A 25,391-nucleotide genomic window follows, 5' to 3' on the forward strand; every position below is an offset into this window, starting at 1 on the left:
ATTTGATAACTAAGTTTGACTAAATGCATAATGTGCTTCCATTTGGTTATTCTGTTGCTATTTACTAATCATTTTAATCGTAAATGCTTGCACTTTAAATTAAGAATTTTGGAGAACTGATTTTTGAGTTGACATTTATTATTGCATAGAGGAAGTACTACTGGAGAATGTGGAGCTGATACTTGATGCATTTGATTATCTCCAGCTTCCCTTTGCACTAAAACAAGGTATAGCAAATTGATCCTCCTACAAACATATAGTTAACAAATGCAGCTCATTTCCATAAAAAATCTGGACCTGATTTTCTATTCTACACTCTTTGTCTTCTATTTATAATTATGCTGTTCTGTTTTTGATTTTTTTTGATAAAGTGGTTGATTGAAATAAGTGGATTGGAAATTCTCGTTGGAACTATTTTTTCTTTCCTAACGTTGCTTGAAAATTTGGCTAGGTCGAGTTGGAAAGTTAAGCATAAAAATTCCATGGAAAAAGCCTTGGGACCCCATTATAATAATTTTAGAGGATGTCTTTATTTCTGCATCACAGCGAGGTGATCAAGAGGTACTTCTTAATTCCAGCGTTCTGTGTCCAAGCTTCTTTTTTCAAGAGCAACCTATAACCAATGAATCATAACCATTAATGAAAAAACATAGTAAACAAATTTTAGATTCTTAGTTGTATCATTTGTAGCCAAACATTTTTCTTATGTATTTTATTTATTTTTGAGTTTATTAGCTATTCTATGCTGTTGTAATAGTGGGGTGCTGATGCTGTTGATAAAAGAGAATTTGCTGGAAAAAAGGCTAAGCTAGCAGCAGCAGAGTTGGGAAAATTATCCAGACGAGTGTGTGGTAAGCCATTTAACTTTGATTTGAAGTGTTTTTATTCAAATATATTTTATTTATTTTCTATGTAAGAAGGGAAATTATTTGTCAAGCTCCAAATAAGGGTTCAGATTGCATCAGACCTTTATTTGAGAGATAGAGAATTTATTAATAAGTTCAATGGAAGGCCGCTAGAAGGGTTTGCAACTTTTTCTAAAGAAGTAAAGACTGAAATTTTCTTCTGTACGATATCAATTCTTAAGGTCTAACTTCTTGATAAGCTCCTTCTCCCTCTGCCTGTGGCTACACTGCCTTGGCATATTGAAGCCTTATTTTTTATCTGTTGTGAAAAAAATATATTTTCATATTCATTACTTAACATAAGTTAAATTGAGCCTTGGGGCAACAATAAGGCTACTGCTTTGTGACATGACTCGTGTTCATATCCTGTGAGCATTTCTGCTTCTTGGGCCAAGGTCATGGAGATCTACCATTCTCAAATCTTACTGACAAAAGCCACGTACACTCCATTTTTATTCTTTACTTAATAAATAACAATTAACATTGACATCGTTTTCCATTTTGCCATGGTAAGTTTCCTTCTCAATTCCAACATATCTTAGCAATGAATATTTAAAGGACTTTTATTAAGCTTAGATTTTCATGTTAATGAATGAATTTCTATTTCTTCATTTATACAAAACTCATCTTGGTCTTTCGAAAATATTTGAGCTGAACTAAATGGATTTTGAATTAAATTGTATTAAAAAACTGAATTGTTTAGAACAACTAAACAAAATTGTTATGCTAGTTTAATTTTTTACGACTAAATTGTTTTTAAATAGAACTGTTTGAACTAAATTGGACTGTGACTTATGAGATTGGAAAACATATTCTAAAATAAGCTGGCCATTGGTAACAATTCAAAAAATTCAGATAGTTCAAGCAATTCTAAAAAAATTTAGAATAATTTAATTTGATTCAATTCACTCAAACCATGATGTTGTTACCATTATACTATTTAGTTCAGTTATGTTGAATCACCTTTAAAATTCAATTTCAGAATAATTCAATTCATGCATTTGCTTAGCCCTAAACTTAGCAGGCCCCCCTTCTCTCCTTAACGGCAGGGAGGAATGGGTAGTGATCAATTTATAAAAAGGAGAATAAGGAGAGGGAGTGCAGAATGTATTGTCGAAGGAAAAGTAGAAATTAATGTAGTTTTGAGTTTTTTGGTAGCTGTGGGACAGCTGTTTCGGTTGGGTACAGAGATTGCAATTAGTGGGATAGCTGTTGCAGTTAGTGGGACAGATGTTCTGGTTGGGGGCAGAGGTCTTCCTGGTGGAAAACCTTTATATTCAGTAGTTTTGTTGCTTGAAGGGGAGAGAAATTGTAGTTTTTTTTTTTTTTTTTTTTATGGTATGCACTGTAAGAAAGGAAGTAATTTTCCTTTGCTTTTTGTGTATATTTGGAAGATTATGGAGAAATAATATTTCTTATATAAATTTTTTGTTTTTTTATTCCTTTCGTGTTTCACACCTTCAATTGAAGGTTTCCTATAACCAATCTATATGCTTTAAAGACGAGATGAGATCTTTATTATTTATTGGCTAATGTGTTTGTTTGGTTTTCAATCCCTATTAAACAATGATTTGGGAGCAAATGTTTTCTTATGTTGCATGCTTTGCTACAGAGGATAGTAGGATACAGTATCCTCCAATTGTTTTTTATTTTCCTCTCTTCTTTCTAATAAACATTTGAGAATTTAATAATCTTTCACAATATTAAATTTCAACTTTTGACCTGTTTTCTTGTGCTAATCCTTGTGCTGGTCAACCTAATATTTGGGTGAAGTATTTGTGTATTTGGTTTTTATATTAATAGTTTTTTTCTGCAGGTAGTCAAGCTGGGCAATCTTTCATTTCTCATGTCACTACAAAGGTAGGATATTTCTTTTTTTGCTAGGTATTATTGTTGTTTCTGCCTAGGCTACTCTGTTCATAGCAATCTAGTCTTGTTGGTCCTAGGTGTCAAGGACCAAGCTCCTGTAAGGTTGTGCTATTTGGTACATGCCCAGGAATGATTTTCGTTTGTAATGTACCCCTAATTCAATTTTCTTAAAGTGTGGATAGAGCATTTTTTGAACCGCTGGGTCAACCAGTCAAACTAGGAACTAGTTTGGTTATGCTCGTTGATAACACAACAGTAACAAAGAGTAACTGATTCTATTTTTATCAGTTACCCTTTCTTTCCTATATATATTTACGTTCCTATGCATAGGTTTAGTTTGGTATTCTTTTGTAATTGACAACAGTCAAATACAGTTTTCTTTCTTTCTGTCTCTCTCTCTCCCAATCCTCTCTATCTTACATGGTATACAGAGCTGAATCCCATGGCCTCTGAAAATTCTTCTTCTGCCCACAACTCTAACACATCCACTGTTACTTCCTCCTACCACCCTCACACTTTCACCATACTGATCTCTCTCAAACTTAACTGAAAATTTCTTGATCTGGTAAGAACAAGTGCTTGTCACAATCACAGGACTGCAACTTTTCAAATTTTTGGACGGTCAACTTTTCAACTTTTCAAATTCTACCTCTTTTAAAGCATACTTGTTGCTACAAACTGGCTTAGGAACGGTTTCTAAGTTTATCTTCTGGTATTAATAATATTCTTATTGCTGTATAGGATAAGACTACTGTCATTTCTTTTTTAATTTTTGTTGTATGCATGGTTGATTCCATTTTTTAAGTTTCGTTTGCTGGACCTTGGTGCCAAATAATTTAAAAAAACGAAGCAAGAAGAAAGATTACAATTTCAAATTTATATAAAGATTTGTGCCATTGTGCCATGTTAGATGCTATTGAGTTCTGCTTTGTGGTTTTCTGTTTTAGTAGACTACTTGTGGGAGATATTTTATCCTCCTATTTGTGTAACTTTATATCTCTTCTTATCGAGTGTCTTTCTCTACCTAATAGGACACTCGTACTTGGTGCAATTAATGTTTTATGCCTTATTGCTTTTCTTTCAGATCCTTGACAGCATTCAAGTAGACATAAGGAATTTTCACGTATTATACACAGATATGCAGAATGATATGGTATGTTTATGTTGCACATATTCCCTTTCAAATTACTCAGGTCTTGCATGTTGCTTTTAAATCCACATATTTTAAGTATTTGCTTATTAACAACTAACTTTGGCTAACAGTTGTTTAATTTTAATGTTTTTCAGGGGCATGTTATGTTTGGTTTAAAGTTTACTAGCTTGACCATGAAGCAACATCTTATTGGGTAATGCTCTCTTATTTTCGTTTTACTTTTATAATTAGACCTTTTTTCTTTTTTTCTTGTTGAAGATTTGTAGAGACTTTTTTCTGGATCTATTTTGGGGCTGTGGAGTATTTGTCGCCTATTCTGTGGGTGCTTATCTTATATCTTATTACGTCTTGTGTTTATTACATTTTTTTTATCTTACATCCCCGATCTTTTTTTTTTCTTTTTCTCTAAATGTTCATTATTTTACCTCTGTTAAAAGGAATGGTGACAAAACAAGTCATCGAACATGATACTGCACTGGTACCATGTTCGGAAGAGAGAAATCAAGATGGATTATAAAGAATTCTGTGTTTTGTATACATTAGTATTGTTATTTATAATGGAAAAGAGATACAATAAGAAAAAAAATCAATATCTTATAATAGGAAATATTTGGTAAGTTATTTCCCTATCTACCGTATCTTGTTTAATAAAATCAAATCATATCTTTAATATGTCCTTTCACGCTGGAGCACATGTATCATATAATACAAGCTTATTACAAATGTCATTATCACAAGAGCCCGTGAGAGAACCATGTAGGCCCTTTTCGTTGTTAGAGCCAATAAGGTAAATAATGCCAAATAATATCTGACACCCCCACCTCCCACACCCCCTCAAGTGGGAGGGCATGACATCTGCTGTTGAGCAAAACCTGCTTGGATTTCTTCAAATCATACCATATCTTTCTATTTAATGTAATCAAATCATATCTAATAACACAATCAAATGAGATCTCTAACACTCCCATTCAAGTTGGAGCCTATGCATAGGGAGACAGACTTGTTATAAATGTCATTAATACTTTCCTTGGGAATGCAGGGTTTGCAAGGATTGTAAAGGAAGTTTAGTTCCTTTGTAAACACTTGTTGAACAATAGTAATTGTGGTATATTCAGTAGAAAAGGGTTCTACCTATGCATTTTGGGAATTTTTCTGTTTTTTCGATCAAGGTGTGTATCAGCACCAGTAAAAAACAAATGTAGGGGATGGTACTTCTCTAGTACCAAGTTGAGAACCGAAAAACTGAGAAGGGATATAAAGAATTCCATGTATTTTGTACACACGAGTATTTAGATATACAATGATAAAGAATGGAATCAATATCTAAAATGAGAATTATTTGGTAAGATATTTCCCTATCAAATCCTATCGTACCTCCCTCTTTAATGAAATCAAATCATAATTCTAACATAATCAAATCATATCTCTGACCTCCTCCTTTGCTGTTCAAATTGAAATGTAACATTCTGTTGGTATGGTTAATGGTATTGTGTTTGAAATGTTGTCGTTCTGTTTCAAGTTTTATCTCAGGCGAGCAAATTCCAATTAATGCAAGTTAGTTGACTTAGAGGTGACTTGTTTTTTCTTCCTATATTTCAGGTCAGTAAATGGAAGGATGAGAAATGGCCAAGAACATAAAATTGTTGAAGTCAAGGGGCTTGAATTTTATTCCAGATTGTTTCATGGCTCCATGGACTTGGTAACTATGAACACTATGGGTGACTCGTACTCAGCAAGCAATATTAGATTGGAAGGAAAACATTACTATTCTATATTGGCACCATGTGATGCAACCTTAATTCTTTCGGTATGGACATCTTTAGTAGAACCCTCTTTCTCCATAATTCCACTTTAACTTTGCATCTTACTAATTGTTGTTTTATTTATGATTTTAACTCTATTAGAGAATGAACAGTAGCTTTATCTATTTCTATTACAAGAGAGAGAGAGACAATGTGTATGGTGTCCTGCTTGTGGTCTCTTTAATGGTGCTTCTTTGTTAGCAATGAAAAGTAGTTGCATGCCCTGTTACATGTTTCAATATCTTAAGTTCTAGCTGTTTTCTTTTGTAACTTGTCAAGGTTTCATCCCCGTGTACTTTTCGATCAGAAAAATTTCCTATTCATAGTAACTGTAATCAATGTTGTTTATACTGAGGTCCTATGTGGGGACCAAGATGGGGGTGAAATATTGTAAATCACATAATCCTAACACATGGATTGTATGATCCTACTGAAAATGCAAAGTTATACATGTGCATGAAAAACGGTGGGGTTAAAAAATAACATCTAAATGATAACATTTAACTAAAATTTAAAATTCATTATAAAAGGATCACATACAACGCACATGATAACACAATTATAAATACTAAAGCATGGTAAAATGGTCCCAATGTAACCCAAGCATCTAAACTTGAGGAGATTTTTTGGCATGAGAAGTTAAAGAAGAATATAGATTGTGCTGAGATATAGAAACCAGATCAACAGCATGAAGATTGTAGTGTAGTCAGAACACCAGGTGGGAGATCAGAATGCGGTTGGTCGAAATTTTATTGCAACAACAGAAGGCAGACAGTGGAGAGATCAAGAAGGTAGGGTGTGGGATAGATTTGATGTGTGAGGAAACAGATATTAGGGGACTTTATGTGTAACGGAGCTAGAAGTTTAGTTTACTTTTGTAACCTGAATGGTCGAAAACCAAACACAAAACCATGTTACACAAATTGGAATTGTAAAGAAAAACTTGCTGATTCTATGTTTCAACAAGCAAGATCAGTGTTTTTACTCTGATCGAGCATGGACAGCCCTCCATGCTCGTAAGGTTTTGCAATTTGATGATCTTAGCCACCATTTTGACAACCACTAACTTCATTTATTGCAATTTTTTGCAATACTCCAACCTTCTTTTGTATTTACTGCATATTTCCATTAATTGTGTAGTGGATGTGTATTGCATTCCACTTATTATTTTTATGCATAACCTTCTGGTCAGTTTTTGTGTAATTAATATTAAGACCATGGGAAGCTTTTCTTTCTTCCTACTTATGCTTTGCCTTTTATTTTGTTTTCCAGGACAACAGATTGGAAAAGCTTGATGGCAATACTCCTCAGTATTCTGTCACTGCCGAATTGAGTGGTTTGGTTGGTACTCATTTTGTGGACTTTGTCAATTTAACTAATCTGTTGGTATTTATCTTTTTCTGTTCTACCTGCATTGGTTATATGTAGTTCTAATATTGTCTCCATTTATCAGGTTATATCCTTAGACGAGGTTCAGTTACAGCACATGTGTCTTGTGTGGGATTATATTTGCACTTGTAGACTAAGAGAAAAGTAAGTTCCTTGCCATAGCTTGAGTTGAAATTGAGGAAAAAACAATTAAATACACTTTATATTTTCCGAGTGTGCAACAATTTATACAGCCTTGGTCATAAAAACTTATGCTAGAACTATGGACGTCATAATTGAGTCTGATTGCAACAAATAAGAAAATATCGACTAATCAATTCTGGTAAGGAATAACTAAATCTAAAGAAAGGAAAGAGGAAATAAACACATTAAGGTCGTGCTGCACATGTTACAACAGCTTGTAATAGTTGTTTTTGTACTGTTAAAGAAGTACTTTCTGGACATACTTTCACATGGTGCAGTAATCTTTATTTTTTTTAGAAACAAAATAACATCGATATATATGAAGCTAAACACGAGGCAAGGTTAAAACAGTGCAATTATTTACTGTTCACTGAGTTTTTTTATAACAATTTTAATTTTGGAAAAAAATTGTAGAAACTCTTCAGCTGATCAGATAATTTTGCGAATCTAATATTAAAGTAAATTGCCAGCCTGTCAATTTCTGTTATTGCAGTTGTTGGAAGCAGATCAGTGGATGTGAAAAATATTTCCACTTATCAACTGCTTGGTTATTGTAATATTATATCAACAGTACAATACTCTTTTATGAATTCCGAGTATATTAATTGATTTATGCTTTTCATCTATTGTATATTGCAAAAGGGTTTATCTAGGAAGACTTGTGGTTACACAAATTGTGTAATTCTCGTGTTCTGCACAAAAGCTAGATCTAACTTCAGCACTAACGATGCACTATTCATTATTACATTATATCTGAGTTGAAGCTAAAACTGGTTTCAGACTTCCAGTTCTTATGCGGAATAGTGTATTAGAAGGAACAAAACTGAGTACTTTTTCAGTGACTCAGGATTTGTAATTCCTTGATAGAGCTAAACTGGTTTCAGAATTTCAGTTGTTACATTTGATAACAGAAGGATTGTGTAAATACTTGGTACTTGCATTAATTACTCCATAGCTCCTTCAAATCTTTGATTATCCAAATGTAATTAATTTGTTCTTTTCCCTTCCATAAACTGGGGATAATCGCCTTTTTGTGATCAGCTTAATAGCTATTATTCTGATTGTATTTTGCCTTTGGTTCAGTTCTTGCTTTTCCAGTGAAGTTGTCTCTTATGTAAAAAGTATAGCTTTAGGTTTTTTAAATTTTTAATCTTTATGTTATACAGGTATGGACGCTTTCGCCCCTGGCATTGTCTTTTACCAAGAAAATGTGAAGGCTGGCAAATATTTTGGTGGCACTATGCACAGCAATCAGTTCTTTCTGATGTTCGTAGGAAATTGAAGAAAACATCATGGAGATACTTTGGTGATCGATTGTAAGTTCATGCAATATAATTCGTTCTCAATAAAAGTTGTGTTTGATTTCTGATGTCAATTTTATGTTTCTCATACCTTTTGCGGGCATTCTCTCTCTCTCTCTCTCTCTCTCTCTCTCTCTCTCTCCAGCTCTAGTTTTCTCTCACCGCCACTTGACTATGATAACTTTAGGCTTTACTTGAACGGAATTTGAATTTGCTATCTTTACCATGTCAATGTCATACTCTGTATTGCCTTGTTAGATGACTAATTATGATACCTTGGCCTCTAATATCAAGCTATGGCACAAAAGACAAGATTATGGTAATCATCGTTTTCAGAAAAACTGTTTATGATATTTTTCATAGAGGAGCAATTGCTCTTAAATTTATCACACAGATATACTAACCTAAAATCCTAATTTATTATGGATATAATCTGTCCCTACAATTGAAAATCAAAGATCTTGTACTATAAATATATAATATGTTGTCAGCCTATTAATTATCCTAATTATGAAATGTAATTAAATTTCCTAGATATGTAATTTTTAAATTATACACGGAAATATTAAATGCAGCATAAAGCAGGGGATTCTAACACTGCCCCTCAAGTTGGTATCTTTAAATTTTTGTCTTCCTTTTCCTACTTATAAGGCACAAATAGAAGGAGAAATGTAGTATACCTGATTTCCTTATGACGTGTGTTGTTATGCAGTTTCTCCCTCACATTCATATACCTTGTCTTAGTAATTCTTTAAGTTTCCTGGATGCAGAAGTTTTCGACGGAAATATATGAACTTGTACAAGATTAAGTTGGATTTTCTCCAACAAGAACAGGTTGCTTCTTTTCCTTCTTTCTTTGAAAACATATTGATAGGAACCAAAATATATGTATATAATATAACCAAAATATTTTTTTTTCTATCCTGAAATATAATTTGTTTTGGTTTTATTTGTTATGTGTGTGTGTGTGTGTGTGTGTATATATATATATATAAATACTTTTTTTTTCAATCTATTGTCCTTAACAAATATAAAAAGCATGTTTTTAGTGTCTAGTGAAGAATTAAAATCATGGGTTTCTTGATGGTCTAAATGAATTTTCAGTGTTACTGACAAAGAATTGTCATATTTTTATTTACAAGTAAATGACCATTTTAATCTCTGAAACTGTAACCCACTGTCACTTTGGTCGTTAGATTGTGAAGAAAGTTTCTGGAATTAATTCATTTATTCGAAGTCCCAAAATTTAGTCAGCTATTGTCATTTAGGTCCCAAAAATATGGTAATATTATTACTCAAGTCACGTGTTGGACTGCTGTGATTTGCATGTTATAGTTTTGGGGATTTTTTTTTGGGTTGAGGGACTAGTGTGATAGTACCCACCAACTTCAGAGACTAAATTGTTCATTTATTCTTTCAACCACTAAAACTATATTTAAACCTTATAGTTATGTAGAGAGGCATTTAATTGCATGAAATACATTTAGGATGATGATGGTTTGATACCATTTTTCTTTTATACTAAATTCATAAATTATTATTTTATTTAAGTTTATATTTATTTTACTATAATATTTTGTTATAAAGGTTTGTTGTCAAATGAATGTAGATAAAAAAAGTCAGTGTCAAAATACATTTTTCCATACATTTAATTTGCGTGGAATACATTTAGTCTTTGAATGTGGTTTGATAATATGTAAGCAGTGTCTTAATTCACAACGTTGTGTAAATCATGATTCAGGGAAACACACTTTTTTTCTTATCTGAATAATTCAGCATCATGACACATGGATATGGAAAAGCACTTTTTTTCTTATCTTGTGTTACGGTTTCCTTTTAGATGGTATTAGAGCTTGATGCAAAGTAACTTTTTTAGTGGTATGCAGTTCACGATGCTATGCAGTCATTTCAGCAGCTTGAGACACTTTCTGGTCTTCATCTGTGATTGTTTTTTGCCACAATGAACTGTCATTTGTCAAAATTTCTGGCTGACAACACGTCTGGCTAATGAACCTTGTCTAGACTGGCTCACATTTGAAATCTTTAGAGACAGACCGAAAAGTGCTTAAATATGGAAGGAAGTCCTCACCTCATAAGTTGGTTCTATGGATTTGAAGGTGGTACTAAGCCCATCCTAGATCCATTAAAAGGGCCACCTACCTATTACTCTGGCAAAAGCCAAATAGGCTTGGACATTGCGGGTGTATTGGGGAAAAAGCATTTCATTTGTCTAGAGATAGAATCTGAAAAGAATATATATGTGAGGAACAACTCTTTCCAAACAAGCCATTTTTGCTGAGCTGAGTTACTCTCAAATCCTAATTCTACTCTCTTATCCCCATGGTCTGCAAGAACTCATTTTTTTTGGCACGTGCAACCAATTTATGCCCTGTATCAAAGACTTCGTATTTTTTATTCCTTGCATTGATGGGCTTCTTTGTTCTCTCTATCTCAACATGTTGGAAATCGTGACATTTATTTTTAATTTTCTTTCAATTAGCGTAGATATTTTATTTAGCTAGGTTCTTTCCATCTTTACAGCAACCAGTTTCTTTGTTTTACAAATAACTTAAAACAGTTGTACTCGGCTGTCACCTGGCAGTTGGCATGTCTAAACTTATTAATAGGTAGCAAAATACATTTTCCACATTCCTATACTAAAACAGAAAAGAATTGTTTGTGTAGGGACTACAACTGAGTGTTTAGGTATAGTTTCTAAAATGAAAAATTGGCACAGCTATAAAGACCGAATGGCTGATTAAACCTTGTTTATTTAAATGACTTGTTAGGATATGTTTTAATGAAGGGATTGTGTGGCCCTTTAATTAATTACAGATAAACAACCTTGATAAAAAGGACTTCGATTAATTGCAAATACTAATGGAATGATGTAATTTTGGTAATTAGGATAAGTTTGGTATTTGCCTTATAGTTTTTTCTCTGTTAATTCAGTCTGCCATGTAGTTTAGCCACATACTGTTTTCATTACATTTTCCATTTTCTATTTTCAACCCATGGTTTAGAATATTAATTTTGTAGTGTGTCCTGTTAATGATGACTATATTTATGTTTATTAGCTAGTTGATGATGACATTCTTCGAGATTTGGAGCAAATGGAAAAAGAATCAGATTTAGATGATATATTGAATTATCGATCTGCTGCAGAATCTGAGATGGAGGTGAGTATGCTCCAAGTCATTTAATGAGAACAGCGTTTGTTTATTGGTGTTATTTTCCTTCTTTGACTTTCATATTTTATTCAACTTTGAAATCTGAGGAATGTTTGTTCTTGGGGTATTCTCTATTACAGAAGGGTTAAGTGTCTTTCATCAAGTTATAGAGTATATATATATATATATATATATATATATATATATATATATATATATATATATATATATATATATATGTCCAAAGATGTTCTGTTTAAGGAACACGACTTTCCTTATGTAGATTCTTTTCCTAATGCACTGAATTCTATCATAGATCTTAATTTGTATTTCTGCACAGGTCTCACTCTTACACCACCTCAAAATTCTCAAGCTCCTTCACCAATAACTTCTGTTACATTTGAGTCTTTTAATACGCTATGTATCACTCAAGGTTATTGAACTCGCGGGTTGACTCGTAAACCCGTACGAGTCTGCGAGTTTACTCACCGTTTATGAGTTAACTTGTTAATAAACTCGTTTTCTTTCAGACTCGAAGGGGACTCGGAGTAGGGTCGGTTGACTCGTACAAACTCACGAGTTTCAGACCGAGTCACCGAGCTCGTAGAAGGGGATGAAACGACCTAAAAATTTGTCTTCAGATTCAGATTTTAAACCCAATCAAAAGCCCCAAATAAAAAATGTGAACCAATTGAGAAATCGAAGCTCAAACCATAAACCCTAATCGAAGAACAAAAGAAGATTGAAACTTGAAAGTGCATCGCAATCGCATTGCCGTCGTGTCGCTGTCGCATCGCCGTTGTGTCGTCGTCGCGTCGCACTCCTCTGACGTTGTAGATGCAGTGGCTGTCGCACTTCTCCCTTTGAGCTGGTTCAGTTTCTCACTTTCTCACTGACTCACCTTCTCTAGCTTTTTCTATTTGAGTGCTTCGTGCTTCGCTTCGAGATTACATTTTAAGTTACTGTTATGCACACATTACATACATATATTCCTTTAAATTAATTTAAGTTGTTACTTATATACATACATATATATATATATATATATATATATATTTGTCTTTTTTCTTTTAATTTTTAATTTAATTTTTGTATTTTTGGTTTTTTGAAAAAATTAATTATGTCATTTTTAATTGACTGAGATTGATTCACAATACTCGAGAAATGGTTCGGTTAATCCTATTTTAGAGGCATTTGATCTTGATAATATAGTATTTGATGTCAATGTTTATGATGTACACTTGTCATCTGAGGAAGAGCATGATGGTAATGGAGAAGATGATGATGAAAGAGATAATGATGTTGGAGATTATATAATTAGAGGATTGGAGCTAGAAAGTTGAAGTTATTTATGTTGTGATTTGTATTAACTTATGTATTTGGTGTTATTTGAACTTATATAACAATGACATGTGTGTTGAACTAAGTTACTATATACAATTTTTCAGATGAAGTAGACTCTTACAAGTCTACGAGTTAGGTTTGCGAGTCGAGTTTACGAAACTCTCACGAGTCTACGAAACTCTCACAAGTCTATGTAGACTCTCGAGTCTATGTAGACTCTCGAGTCTGATAACCTTGGTATCACCTCTAACTCATCTTCTAGTCTGTTTCTGTTCCTAATACAACTACAATAGTTAACACTCATCTTATGGAAACTAGACCTAAATCTGTTATTCTACATGCCGGAATTCATCCCTCATTGTTTCTCTCATTTTGTACATAAAAATTTTAAGTAAGCACATGCGGATGATAATTGGTTGATTGCGATGGAGCTGGAATGCAACGCACTTAAGCAGCTGGAATTCTACGTGCTTGTGCAGCAAAATACATGGGACTTAGTATCTCTACCTCCTCATAGACAAATTGTTGGCTGTAAGTGGGTTTATAGAGTTGAGGAAAATGCAGATGACTCTATTGATAAATATAAATTAGCTTGATGTTAGGGGGTTTCATAAAGTACATCTCTTTGATTTTCATGGAACCTTCTCTCTGGTGGTAAAGCATATTACAATCAGAGTTGTTCTTTGTCTTGCTGTGGAAATTGGTTCAGCTTGATGTCAACAATTCCTTTTTGAATGGTATCCTTGAAGAAATAATTTATATGGCACAATCTCTTGGATTTGAAGTGGGGGACAAATCTCTTGGGTTAAAAGAAGCACCATAACAATGGTGTGGCAGATTGCAATTTACACTTTGTTAGTATGTCTTTGTAAGCAGTAAATGTGTCTTTTTGCTTTGTGCTATAGAAAACAATCTCAGGTTGTATATTTTGTGGTATATGTTGATGATATAATAACAGGCAGCTCTAGTCCACTAACTCAACAAAACACAACAAAACTTCATGCAACTTTTTCTCTTATGGTTCATCCTCATCTAGACTATTTTCTTGTCCTTGAAATTAAATATTTGCTTGATAAGTTTATTCTTATAACTCAGCAAATATATTTCAGACTTGTTTCACAAAACACGTATTACTAAAGCTCATCCCATTTGTTCCCCTATGGTTTGCAAATGTAAGTTATCAAAGTTTTGGTTCAGTGGCTAGTATTTTGCAATATGCCACTACTACTAGATTGTAATCCAGCTTTGCTGTGATCAAAGTTTGTCAATTTATGGCCAAGCCACTGGATTCTCACTGGGTTGTGGTTATACACATTCTACAGTATCTTAAAGGTACTTTGCTCCTTGGACTACATTTTCAGAAAGCATCTCTTGCCAACCCTGAAAGCATTTTTCTGACGCTGATTGGGCATATGATATTGATAGTAGACATTGTACTTCAGGAGCAACTAACTTTCTTGGTCCCAATTTAATATCTTGGTGGTTTCGCAAGCAGTGAGTCACTTATTTTTGTAGCACAGAGGTTGAGTACAGAAGTTTGGCCCAAACTTCTACTTAATTAAGGTGGCTTTCTATTTCATTCACTGAATTTCAAGTTTCATTTACTGATCCCATTCTTTGTGATAATCAAAGTTCTATGTCTATTGTTCACAGTCCAGTGCTTCATAGTCGCACTGAACTCATGCAGATTGGTATTTTCTTTGTGCTGGAAAATATTATGGCCAAACAGCTCTTCATCTATCATATTCGTGTTCTTGACAATGGGCAGATGTGCTGATGAAGTCTTTATCTTCAACTCCTTTTGCTTTTCTTAAAGGCAAACTCGATTTTATTCTGAAAGATCTTCTCCTTGAGTTTGAGATGGGGAGGGGGGAAGTTTTGTTAGAGTGTATATTACTAGGGTGAATAATTAATTATTGTTATATGTGTTAGCTTTTATTGCTGTCAGCTATTCCTAACCATAACTTTTGTTGCAAGTGGTTGCCTATAATTAATCTTGTAAGATTCTTATCTCGTAAATAATGAAGACATTTTGTGATGTGTGATTTTTTTTCAAATCTTCTCCTTTTTATGTTTACAGGAATTTCTTTCAAGATGTTCTACTCCTAACAGTGGCAAGATTAACACTGATATTCCTGTAGAGAAGTCTTGCAATGATGAACATACAGTTAAATCTCGGGGATGGTTAAATTGGCTTTCTCGTGGTATGCTTGGTGCTGGAGGAACTGATGATTCTAGTCAATTTTCTGGAGTTGTGTCATATGATGTTAAGGTACTTGCATGCATCAATGCGCTTGCTGTGTACTGTTGTTTAGCAGAAAACTGGTAGAAATAAATGCTTCAGAAATATGATACGGACTTAGTACTATTGGGTAGAGTATTGAAGTGCTTGGTCATCCCCCTTATGCTATTAATGCTGTGACAACTAACTGATTAAAATTAATAACTCAAATGATCAATCATAATTCTTAACAATGAGAAGATGGCTATATTTGTTGGCGAGAGAATTGTTTTTCTTTGCTATTCTGTTAGTTCAGAACATATCTATATCCAAATGAATTGTAGACATCAGAATCACATACTACATTGTGTAATTTTCTGTTGGACATCACCAAAATGTAAACCAAGAAACCCATATTTTATATTTTAGTATGATCGTTATCAGTTGTTTTCTGTATTTTTGCAGGATATGTCTGAAGCAACTGAATTTCATCCTCTAGTATCGTCCAGTTTTGATTCTGCTGAAAAGCATGAATTATACATTTTTTCGATGACGTTTGAGATTGATCAGATTTCTGCTACGTTGTGTAGCAAGTATGGCGCTCTATCCCTTTGTTCTCAAGCATTTTGAGATACTTTTTTCATCTAAATCCTTGGGAATAATTTCTATTTTTCATGTGATTCATGTTAGAGTAATTAATGCTTTATTCAGTTCTGTAGCAAGCGTCATATTGTTTATGTTGTTTAGTGTAATGTTTCTTTTCCAGCTGTTAGCCTTGTAGTTGAAACACAGTCCGGAGTATGAGTGAGATCATTTACTACATTTAGAGGAACCTATTAGGAATTCATTATATTCTAATTTTAAAACAGTGAAATCTGTGTTTTATTTTGTGTTTTTAACTCTCCAAACCCACTTTCCCTCACTTTCTCCTTGACTGTTATCAATTCAGCTGTGATTTTTTACTAAAAAATTAGAATATAATCTCAACTTTAGAATGCTACTCAGTTTTTCATATACTAAACTCCGTCTCTTTGATTTGATTATGTGTGATATGAAATTGAACATGTAGCCATGTACTCGTACTCTTAAGTAGTCAACTAATTATGTTTATTTTCCCAATCTTTCTTTCATTTTCTAAGGCGGCATGGTATAGGAATTGCAGAAATAATTGTTGAAGGTGGAATTGTCAAGTCTAAGATCTACAAAGATCGTGGAATTGTTATATCCAAATTCAATTCTGGGAAAATGGTTGATCTAAGCAACAAGAAAGTCGTTGTGCATATTGGAGGGGTATCATTCTTATAATTTCTTCTGCATTGAGTAAACATGTAAATCAATTGGGGAATTTTGTTTGCCATCTTTCCTTAATAGGTGCTATTCCAACTTCCTTCTGGATACATTGGTTCTTAATATTTCTCATTTTTTTTCTATACCCACCCAACCTCATAAGCTTCCTATTTCTTTACCAGATATTTTTGGCTGTTGGCTTTTTTACTGCTCAACATTCATTGCCAGAGAGAAGTGTTACTTTTATGGGCATTGGATAATTTTTTCTCCAGTTTGATATAAACCTTGCCATGACACTTTTCCCTTTAATCCACGAAGTTTTGTTCCAAATTTTACTTCACTGGATTTCTAACATTATTTCATTTCATCCACCACAATGTAGAAAAGATACAACAGAATTATTGGAACTTTAGCCTGATAGTTATTCTACGTATACCATTTCAATTTATATTTCTTATTGTTATATACTTTGACTTGCAGCCTGTTGTTGAAAACCATTTACTGGACAATTTGGATAGTTGTTGCAGCATTCGAGTAAAATTTTCATCCCATACAGATATGGACATGTTAGTGAAGGTATGCAACACTGTTGGTATGCTCGTGTAGGTAAGCATATTCAAAACTGAAATGTCTTGTTATATCATATTTTCCTTTCCAATTCGTTTTAACAGGGAATACTCAAACAACTTGAAGTGACAGTTGATGCAAACATTTTATCAAATTTGTTGGAGTTTTATGACGTCTTTACGTCATTCAAATTTCATAATGAAAGGGTATTAACTATTTTACCAATATCCTGCTTTCATTATTGTTGTCCTCATTATTAATTTTGTATATGTTAGCATGCTATTAAACCCTACCCTCACTAAGTGTCTTTTTGAAGTGAGATCATTCTTTGCTACCGTCCATTGTGTACTAGTCCTTGCTGACTATTTTCATCAATTAAGTGGCAACTGACTTCTGCGTGTTTAGTTGTTAATGAGAAAGGTTTTTAGAATTTTAAAGTAGAAACTGTCTGATTTGCTTGAACAAAGAACACTAAGCAATCTGGATATTTTACACTAAGAAATGTTTACAACTTGCTAACATGCTTTTACAAGATAAGACTATTGGGGTCAATCGACTAGAAAATTAGTTATGGGGCTGCTTCATAAGGGTTTGGGTAAGTTTCTTCATTAGCATATTTAAAAAGGAAAAATGAGAGTGAACTTCTCCATCTGCTAAAATTAGCTTATGTATAAGCTAGATTGTAGAAGTTCTCATATAATGTTTCAAATTATTTTCAATTTGTGCATAAGCTAAATTTAGCTTGTGGAGATTTTTTTATTACTTTTCACTACTAGAAGTGTTTATGGATAAATTTGTCCAACCACCTTTTACATCCAACACCATTCTCAAGCTGGAGGCATGGAGCATATAAGAAAAATGTGTAGGGCTTTGGACAAGTATACTGAATTCAGGTTCCTTGAGGGGCTCAGACAACATTTACTAGTTGATCATTTAAAGTAAAAGGGTTGGTGATGGCTCTCTCAGAAAGGACTTTTCTAGACGTAATAATGATTGATAGGCACCCAAACATATGGGGAACCCACTCTCAAAAGCTAGCTATTAAGGAGGGAGAACCAAACATTCCATGGTACTTAACAGGGGACTTAGCAACCCCATAATATCCAAGTTCCTATGTTAGCATTGCTCCTTAGAGCTGATCTCTTGGTGACTTTTGTTCAACGAGACTTCACATATGATGACACTTCAACCTTGCTCTACTCCGAACCCTCTGTAGGTACTCCGAACCAAGGTACTATGAACTAGTTTCAATGTCAATTGATAAGTACCCAAGCATTTAGGGAACCCATCTTGAAATTCACAAGGCTGGATATTGCATTCATTGTAATTTTGGTTGGCCAATTTATGTATTGTCCAAGGGAAGTTCATTTACAAGGCACATGTATAATTCAATTTCCCAACTAATCTTTTATCCTGTTCGGGATCTGACATTGGCTCCCCCTGATTTGGTAGAAGTTTAGTATTAGGATCTAAGAATGTATCAAATTTTGAATTCATCAATCCAGGTTCCTCCAAAATATAAAATGCATACTTCCTTTGAGAAATAACAATACCAAGATATATATGAGTTTTCCAATATCATTGGTCTGAGAATGATTAAAAAGATGTTGTTTCATTTGGAGATGCCATGGTTGTCATTGCTTGTAAGAACTATGTTTCAACATATACTATCAAGTAGACACATCCAACACTTGAGTGACGATAAAAGACAGAATGACCTGCCTCAAATTGAGTTGTTTGAAATTTTTGAACAAGGTTGCTAAATTTTTCAAAACCAGGCCCTAGGAGACTGTTTTAGGCCATATAAGGATTTGTGAAGACAACATACCAACCCAATAAACTTCCCCTGAGTAATAAATTCAGGAGGCTATTCCATATAAATCTCTGCTTGCAAATCTCCATTGAGGAACGCATTTTTAACATCTAGTTGATAAAGAAACTATTGTTGAAAAGCAGCCATGTCGCGGTGAAAACGGATGCTCCGACGGTGATGGCGGCTGATTAATGAAGTTTGTTGTTTGTTGGATCTATTGTTTCACTTGCTATCAGACCACCGATCAATGTTGTGTCCATGCTTAAGATATATATGGCTCGGCGTGAGGAGGTGTTTTGGAAGTCCTATATCGATTAGAGATATGACCAATTTACATTAGTGTGTGCAAACTTCACCTTACAAACTAGTTTTGTGGGGTCCAGTTAAGCTTAAAATTCACTTAATAATTTTTGATGATTAATCTGCATGGGGTTTTTTCCTTTCTGTAGAGGATAATTAGATTAGGTGAAAGTAGGAAACCAAATTCTAAAGAGAGAAGAAAATATTACAATAATGAATTTTCTAAAAATTAGCTAAATAAAAACAGTAATAGAGTATTCATACTAAAAAATGTATTATTACTGACTATATAGGGAAACAAATCAATCACACAATCAAACTGATTAACTGAAATATTTCAGGGGATCTAATAGAGATTTGTTTCTCTTTTGACTCCCAGTCTACACATTGTAGTTCCAGTTGAGGACGATATATTTTTGTTTGTATGTTGTCATAGATCTCTTGTTTCTGTCAAACTGCAGGTGTTGCTGTCACTGAATGGAATTGAAAATGACAATACTCGACTCTTATCCAAAGCAGAGTAAGCTGTGGTGTCACATTTTTCAGAATCCTTTTTTTATGTGGAATCATCTGTCAAACAATGATGGCAACTTTTGGGTTTCTTTCAATCTGCAGATATATTTCTGTAAACCATAAAAAACTTGTGTGGGATGTTACTATTGTTGATGTTTCTGTCAATTTTCCTTGGAGAAACACAGCATCAGAGTATAGCAACTTGGTAACTTCTCTATATTACCAAACTAAATATGTTTTGTGTCCAATATTGCTTGACGAGATCAGTGGACTAATTAGTTTAACTGTGAAATAAAAATTTATGCAGTCTTTTCTCGCACTGTGAGTAAAAACTTGGCTCACTACACTTTTTTGTTTCACGAGAAACAGCCATGAAACTTGAATGCAATCATCAATAACAAACCAACAAGCCCTAGATGGAGTAGGAATATTGGTGGGTTCCCAAACATGACTGTGTATATTAATACAAAAGGAATAGTTGTTCTATTCTTACTAAGGGGAAAATCAACACGCTTGTGCTCTGCTAATTCACAAGTATCACAATGAAATAAAATTAGATTCTGGTTTATCATAATATCTCATTTTTCAACAACTGTAATGAAAGTCCTGTCTGCAAGTGCAATTTTTTGGTTACTAGGACAGGGTCTATTGAGTTATGTGGTCTGTGGCTCCAAAATCAACTACCCATACACCTTCTTTAGAAGAATTTAAGGCATTTATTGCACAGGATAATAAATATTACCTGCAAATTCTAAGGAGTAATTACCTGAGTCTGCAGGTTTTGTTAACGTCTCCAGCTTTATAATTTTCTGTCAGCCAATCTATGGTTGCTTCAGATTTCCGAGTATCAGAAAACTGTAATTAAATCTCCTATTTATGCAATTAAAACTGTACAAAGAAATATTTACTACAACATAAATCAAGGTATTCTGACAGTTTTATCCTTAGTAAATTATTGAATTACACTTTGTTTCATAGTTATTTTTTTCTTTTTTTTTTTGCTTATTGTTGATGTTTTAGCACAGGTAATGAAGTCAAAATCTATATGTTTTAAGTCCACAAATGGTGTTGAGTCTTTTTCTTCAAAAGTTGAGGAGCAACCATATTCTGTGAAAAACTTTTTAAATTCATTGTCTACATCTGGGATTTGTATGGGCATCCAACTTCAAGATCTATATCAGTTTTTGGATGTTACATTGGATAATTTTATGGTAAGGCTCTCAGTTCACAGGTAGTTCTTGTGCATTTATATTTGTTGTTATTCATTATTTTTTAGTGTGGTAACTATTGAATTGGTTCTAAATACTTCAGATCACCATGATAAATTCTGATGGGTCAAAAGGAATTTCTATTCTTGACAAATTTAGTGTTTCGATCTTCCTGGCATTTTGCAGAATCCCACACGAGACCATTTTGAAGCAATTAGAGGTGATTACTTTTTCAGTTATGAAGTAAAACAACTTGAACTTGCACTTAATACAAACATGTCTCCCATGCAGTAATTTTTTGTTCTTTCTTTGTCTTCCTCTCTCCTAATCTCTTGATTCCTTGTAATTCTTAATTTCAGGTTTATGTATCTATTGAATCTCTTAAAGCACACTTCTCTCCCTCAATATATGGTTCTTTAATGGAATTGATGAACCATATTGGCACATTGCATTTAATGGGTGAATTTGGAGTCTTAAACTCCTCGCATCCTCCCAATACTGTTTCAGTTGTGCCAGCATATTCTACTTTTGGCATATCTATTGTTTCAAAAGTTGATCTGGTTGATCTGGAAGTTGACTTTGAATATGGAGATAGCCACTCTGAGCTCATGGTTTCCTTACAAAAGATGGTCTTACGGTACGTTCAACATATGCATTCGGCTGTCTTTCATGGAGACTGCCTAGAACTTTCTTGACACTTGTGAATGTTATTTAGTTGAGTTTTGGAACTAGATTTTATAGGTATCTCTCCATTATGTGGTTGAGGAATAAGTTTGAAAAGATCCTAGGAGTTGTAACTTGATAATAAATGTTATGATTCATTTTGGGGCCATTATGAAAGAAATAACTTGCTTCAACATAACTTTTGCAGAGGTAAATCCTTCTTTTTCTAAACGCAAATTGAATGTAATTTTAAACTGGATTTTCATTGCACTAAAATCCAGGAATAGTTTAGAAGGGTATCAATATTCAAGAGTTCTTATCACATTTCTATACTTTTTCTCTGTTCCTATATGTTGGAAAAAAAATACTTAATTCATTAAAACCAATTAAAATAGTTGAATCAGTTGATTTTCATTAGTAGTATTATATATATTTTTCAAGCATACTCATAAGATTAAATGATTTAAGACGTTGTTTACTATATTTAATGGGAATAATTTTTCAACCAATAGGTGTGTCTTTTATTAGTAATAGCTTCTGTTCCTATATGTTGGATAAAAATACTTAATTCATCAAAACCAATTAAAATAGTTGAATCAATTGATTTTCATTAGTAGTATTATATATATATATATATATATATATATATGTATATTTTTTTTTTTTCAAGCATACTCATAAGATTAAATGATTTAAGACCTTGTTTGCTATATTTGGGCCAAGGTTATTCTTAAATCCCTATTTAGTTAAACATACTAGGACTTATAGGCTGGTATATTTAAATAAACAGAAATAATATATCTGTTTGTGTTTAAAGAATTCATGCTTAATGACATGTGCATAATTTTAGATTCATTTGTCTATTTAGAACTAGGTTTGTAGGCTTATTTAAAAGGTTTTCAAGTAAACCTGGTTAGGTTTTATAAAAATTGCTGCATTGATAGATTGGTCAGGTACATGCATTGTAATGTACAGCTTAGTGTAACCCTATTCTTAAGATTGTTTATGCCTGACCAAACTCCATAGAACTAACTTTTAAGGTGAGGTTTACTGTCACTTATATACCGTAAATAGCCTAATCTCTAGTTGATACAAGATTTCCAATGAACTCATTAACAAAAATAACCCAAAAATAACCCAAAAATTTCCCCTTTGAGAATTGGTTATAGTAAATTGAACTCATAAATGTTTTGAAAGTTATACTCTGCTCTCCGCTCCCTTGAGAGATGAATTGTCTTGCACTTTAGTTCATTTTAATGTAAATGAACCCCATAATTGTGGGGATGAGTAATGAACGGGCTCTTCAAGGATTAATTTTTTCTTCTATTTTTTGTGATTTTTTATGTCAACACCCTATTGGTGACTTTATGGCTTATAAATAGACCATGGCCTTGTAACTTGACACAATAATTCTCCTCTAAAATCCCGTTGTTGATAGTAAAAGTTCAAATGGAATGATGGATGCTGAGAGTTGTAGTGAACAGAAATGATATTGCTTGAAAGTTGTGTTTTGGAGGGAGAGCAGTGTAATTTTTTAATTAAAGATCACATGCTAGGCATCACTAAGAGAACAGTGTAATTTAAGTATCTCTGAAGAGAGGGAATATAATATACTCTATAAGAAAAAATATTGGCTAGTTATGGCTTCAAACATTTTAAATGAACTAGTAATAAGAATGTTCATCAGAATATTTGTCCTTATTGTTTGTGCATCAATTTAAATTTTAATACATTTTTTTGTGCCAAAACGGAATGAAGAGAGCATGCAAAGGATTCCAAATGAGGGTTGCAATGCCCGGTGGATGAAATCTGTTGTAAGATTGTATGGATATCATGGCTTTGTTCTGTGTTCTGGATTTAGATTGCTTTATATATATTTATGATATTTGAGTGCATATGAAAATTTCACTTAACCATTACAGCCCCAACAATGCAAATTATAGATGTTTTCAAAATAGTGATCTTCACAGTTTGCTTTATATATGTTTTCAAAATATGACTTTTGAGTATATTTATGATATTTGAGTGTGTATGAAAACTTCTCTTAACCATTACAGCCCCAACGATGCAAATTATAGATGTTTTCAAAATACTGATCTTCACAGTTTGCTTTACTGCTTGCAGGTATGTTTCTACAGAATTTGAAGAGATTTTCGTCAGTACGAAATCTTTAGTTATCCATGCTAACAAAATGAAAGAGGAAAGCCTTGTGCTTTTATCTGGGAATATATCATCTCCTGGTTCTACAATTGGAGAAGACTGTGTTCCTGGATCAAATATTGAATTCAATCAAGATTCTGATATGGCTTTGGTTGCTGATTCATGTTTTATCATGCATTATGAATCTTCCAGAACTGATGTGGTTTGTCATAGGACTTTTATGTACATAAGTAATACTGATATCCACTGCTATCCTCATATTACTGGACTGCTCATTGGATTCTTTGATAGGTTGTCTGCTTATACCAGCAGTTCTGAGAAATCCTCTGCCAGTAATACTGTTGACTTCTCAAAAATTTTCTCAGGTGTTGGGTTACATAAGTTTGGCTTCTCAAATTATTTTGATTTTGGTTCCACTGATTCTGCTTGCATTCCTATGGATTCCTTTCCTTTTGTAACAATTCACAATTCTGGTTCTCTTGGTAATCTAGAGAGCACACTTATACATGCCATTGGTGACTGGAGAAATTATTTTATCGAGAGGGACAGGAAAATAAAAAACTCCAACATAAACATGAGGATAGGGTCCGAATTTTTTCAAGTTTCTCCCTCAAAATCCAAATCTGGGATTGTGAGCAACTTTGATATTTTCCATACTGAATTACACCTATGTGGAATAAGAGCACATTTTCATGACTCATCATGTATTATTGGGACAATCATGGTGCCTACATCTAAGTCTTGTCTATTATTTTGTGAAGACAGTATGGATATATCTTCTTCTTCTGAAGGATTAATTCTTACATCATCTTGGGGCCCACGAAATTTTCAAGATTATCTTTGGGGTCCCTCTTCACCAAATTTGTCTCCTATTTTAAATATACGGTTCAGGAAAGGACAGAATATGTCTTCAACTGCTGATTTGGAAATAAGCATTGGCATTCAGCATGTCTACTGCATGTTACCTTCTGAATATCTCTCCATTATGATGGGTTACTTCTCATTATCTGATTGGGATGGTGCTTGTAATCACTATTCCTCTGGAGAGCACAGGGATATAGCTGTTGAAAATGAAAAGAAAATTACGTATAAACTTGAAATCTTGGACTCTAATATAATTCTTCCAGTGGAAAGCAATGACCATCAATTTATAAAGATTGAAATGCCACAACTTTATTGTAGTTTCATTGAGAATTCTGGTGCTGATGATGTATTAAGAAACATCCCTCCTGAATGTTCAGTTCCTATTCATAAGCTTGCCAAAAGAAATGATTGCTTAAATGTGTTTGGGCGAGACTTGTTTGTGTCATTCCTTCTTTGCAAGAATGATTTGCTTGGCTTAGCCAAAACTGAACGAATTACAGAATTTTTAACTAGTCCTTTAATTGCACCCATAAATGCAGATGTTTGGGTTAGAATTCCATATGAAAACAACTCTGATTGCAAAAGCACTTCATCAATATGTTTCATGACAAGCATCGGCAGTTGTCATATTGTTGCAGAAGGTATTTTCTTCTACTTAATTTGGTCATCCCCCCACCCA

At 33.4% G+C, this 25,391-nt stretch overlaps 1 protein-coding gene across 6 annotated transcripts in view; it reads left to right on the plus strand.

Annotated features, from left to right (window-relative positions):
* The window catches only part of LOC114177994, a 42,532-nt gene that overhangs the window by 3,890 nt on the left and 13,251 nt on the right, over positions 1-25,391 (plus strand). For 2 of the 6 annotated variants that reach the window (XM_028063642.1, XM_028063640.1), the window contains exons 6-28: positions 150-227; positions 452-561; positions 758-851; positions 2,722-2,765; positions 3,859-3,927; positions 4,062-4,120; positions 5,527-5,734; positions 7,002-7,070; positions 7,183-7,262; positions 8,468-8,617; positions 9,373-9,436; positions 11,680-11,781; positions 15,197-15,388; positions 15,803-15,930; positions 16,477-16,627; positions 17,105-17,200; positions 17,296-17,397; positions 19,766-19,824; positions 19,920-20,022; positions 20,843-21,028; positions 21,129-21,245; positions 21,385-21,662; positions 23,813-25,353. In XM_028063642.1, coding sequence (XP_027919443.1) covers positions 150-227; positions 452-561; positions 758-851; positions 2,722-2,765; positions 3,859-3,927; positions 4,062-4,120; positions 5,527-5,734; positions 7,002-7,070; positions 7,183-7,262; positions 8,468-8,617; positions 9,373-9,436; positions 11,680-11,781; positions 15,197-15,388; positions 15,803-15,930; positions 16,477-16,627; positions 17,105-17,200; positions 17,296-17,397; positions 19,766-19,824; positions 19,920-20,022; positions 20,843-21,028; positions 21,129-21,245; positions 21,385-21,662; positions 23,813-25,353 — 4,080 coding nt within the window. Of the gene's footprint in view, positions 1-149; positions 228-451; positions 562-757; positions 852-2,721; positions 2,766-3,858; positions 3,928-4,061; positions 4,121-5,526; positions 5,735-7,001; positions 7,071-7,182; positions 7,263-8,467; positions 8,618-9,372; positions 9,437-11,679; positions 11,782-15,196; positions 15,389-15,802; positions 15,931-16,476; positions 16,628-16,690; positions 16,709-17,104; positions 17,231-17,295; positions 17,398-19,765; positions 19,825-19,919; positions 20,023-20,837; positions 21,029-21,128; positions 21,246-21,384; positions 21,663-23,812; positions 25,354-25,391 lie in introns of those variants that run through there. The other 4 variants (XM_028063643.1, XM_028063644.1, XM_028063645.1 and 1 more) reach the window with 4 other exon arrangements.

Source organism: Vigna unguiculata, chromosome 3, assembly GCF_004118075.2.
Source record: "Vigna unguiculata cultivar IT97K-499-35 chromosome 3, ASM411807v1, whole genome shotgun sequence".
In the NCBI taxonomy this organism is placed as follows: Eukaryota; Viridiplantae; Streptophyta; class Magnoliopsida; order Fabales; family Fabaceae; genus Vigna; species Vigna unguiculata.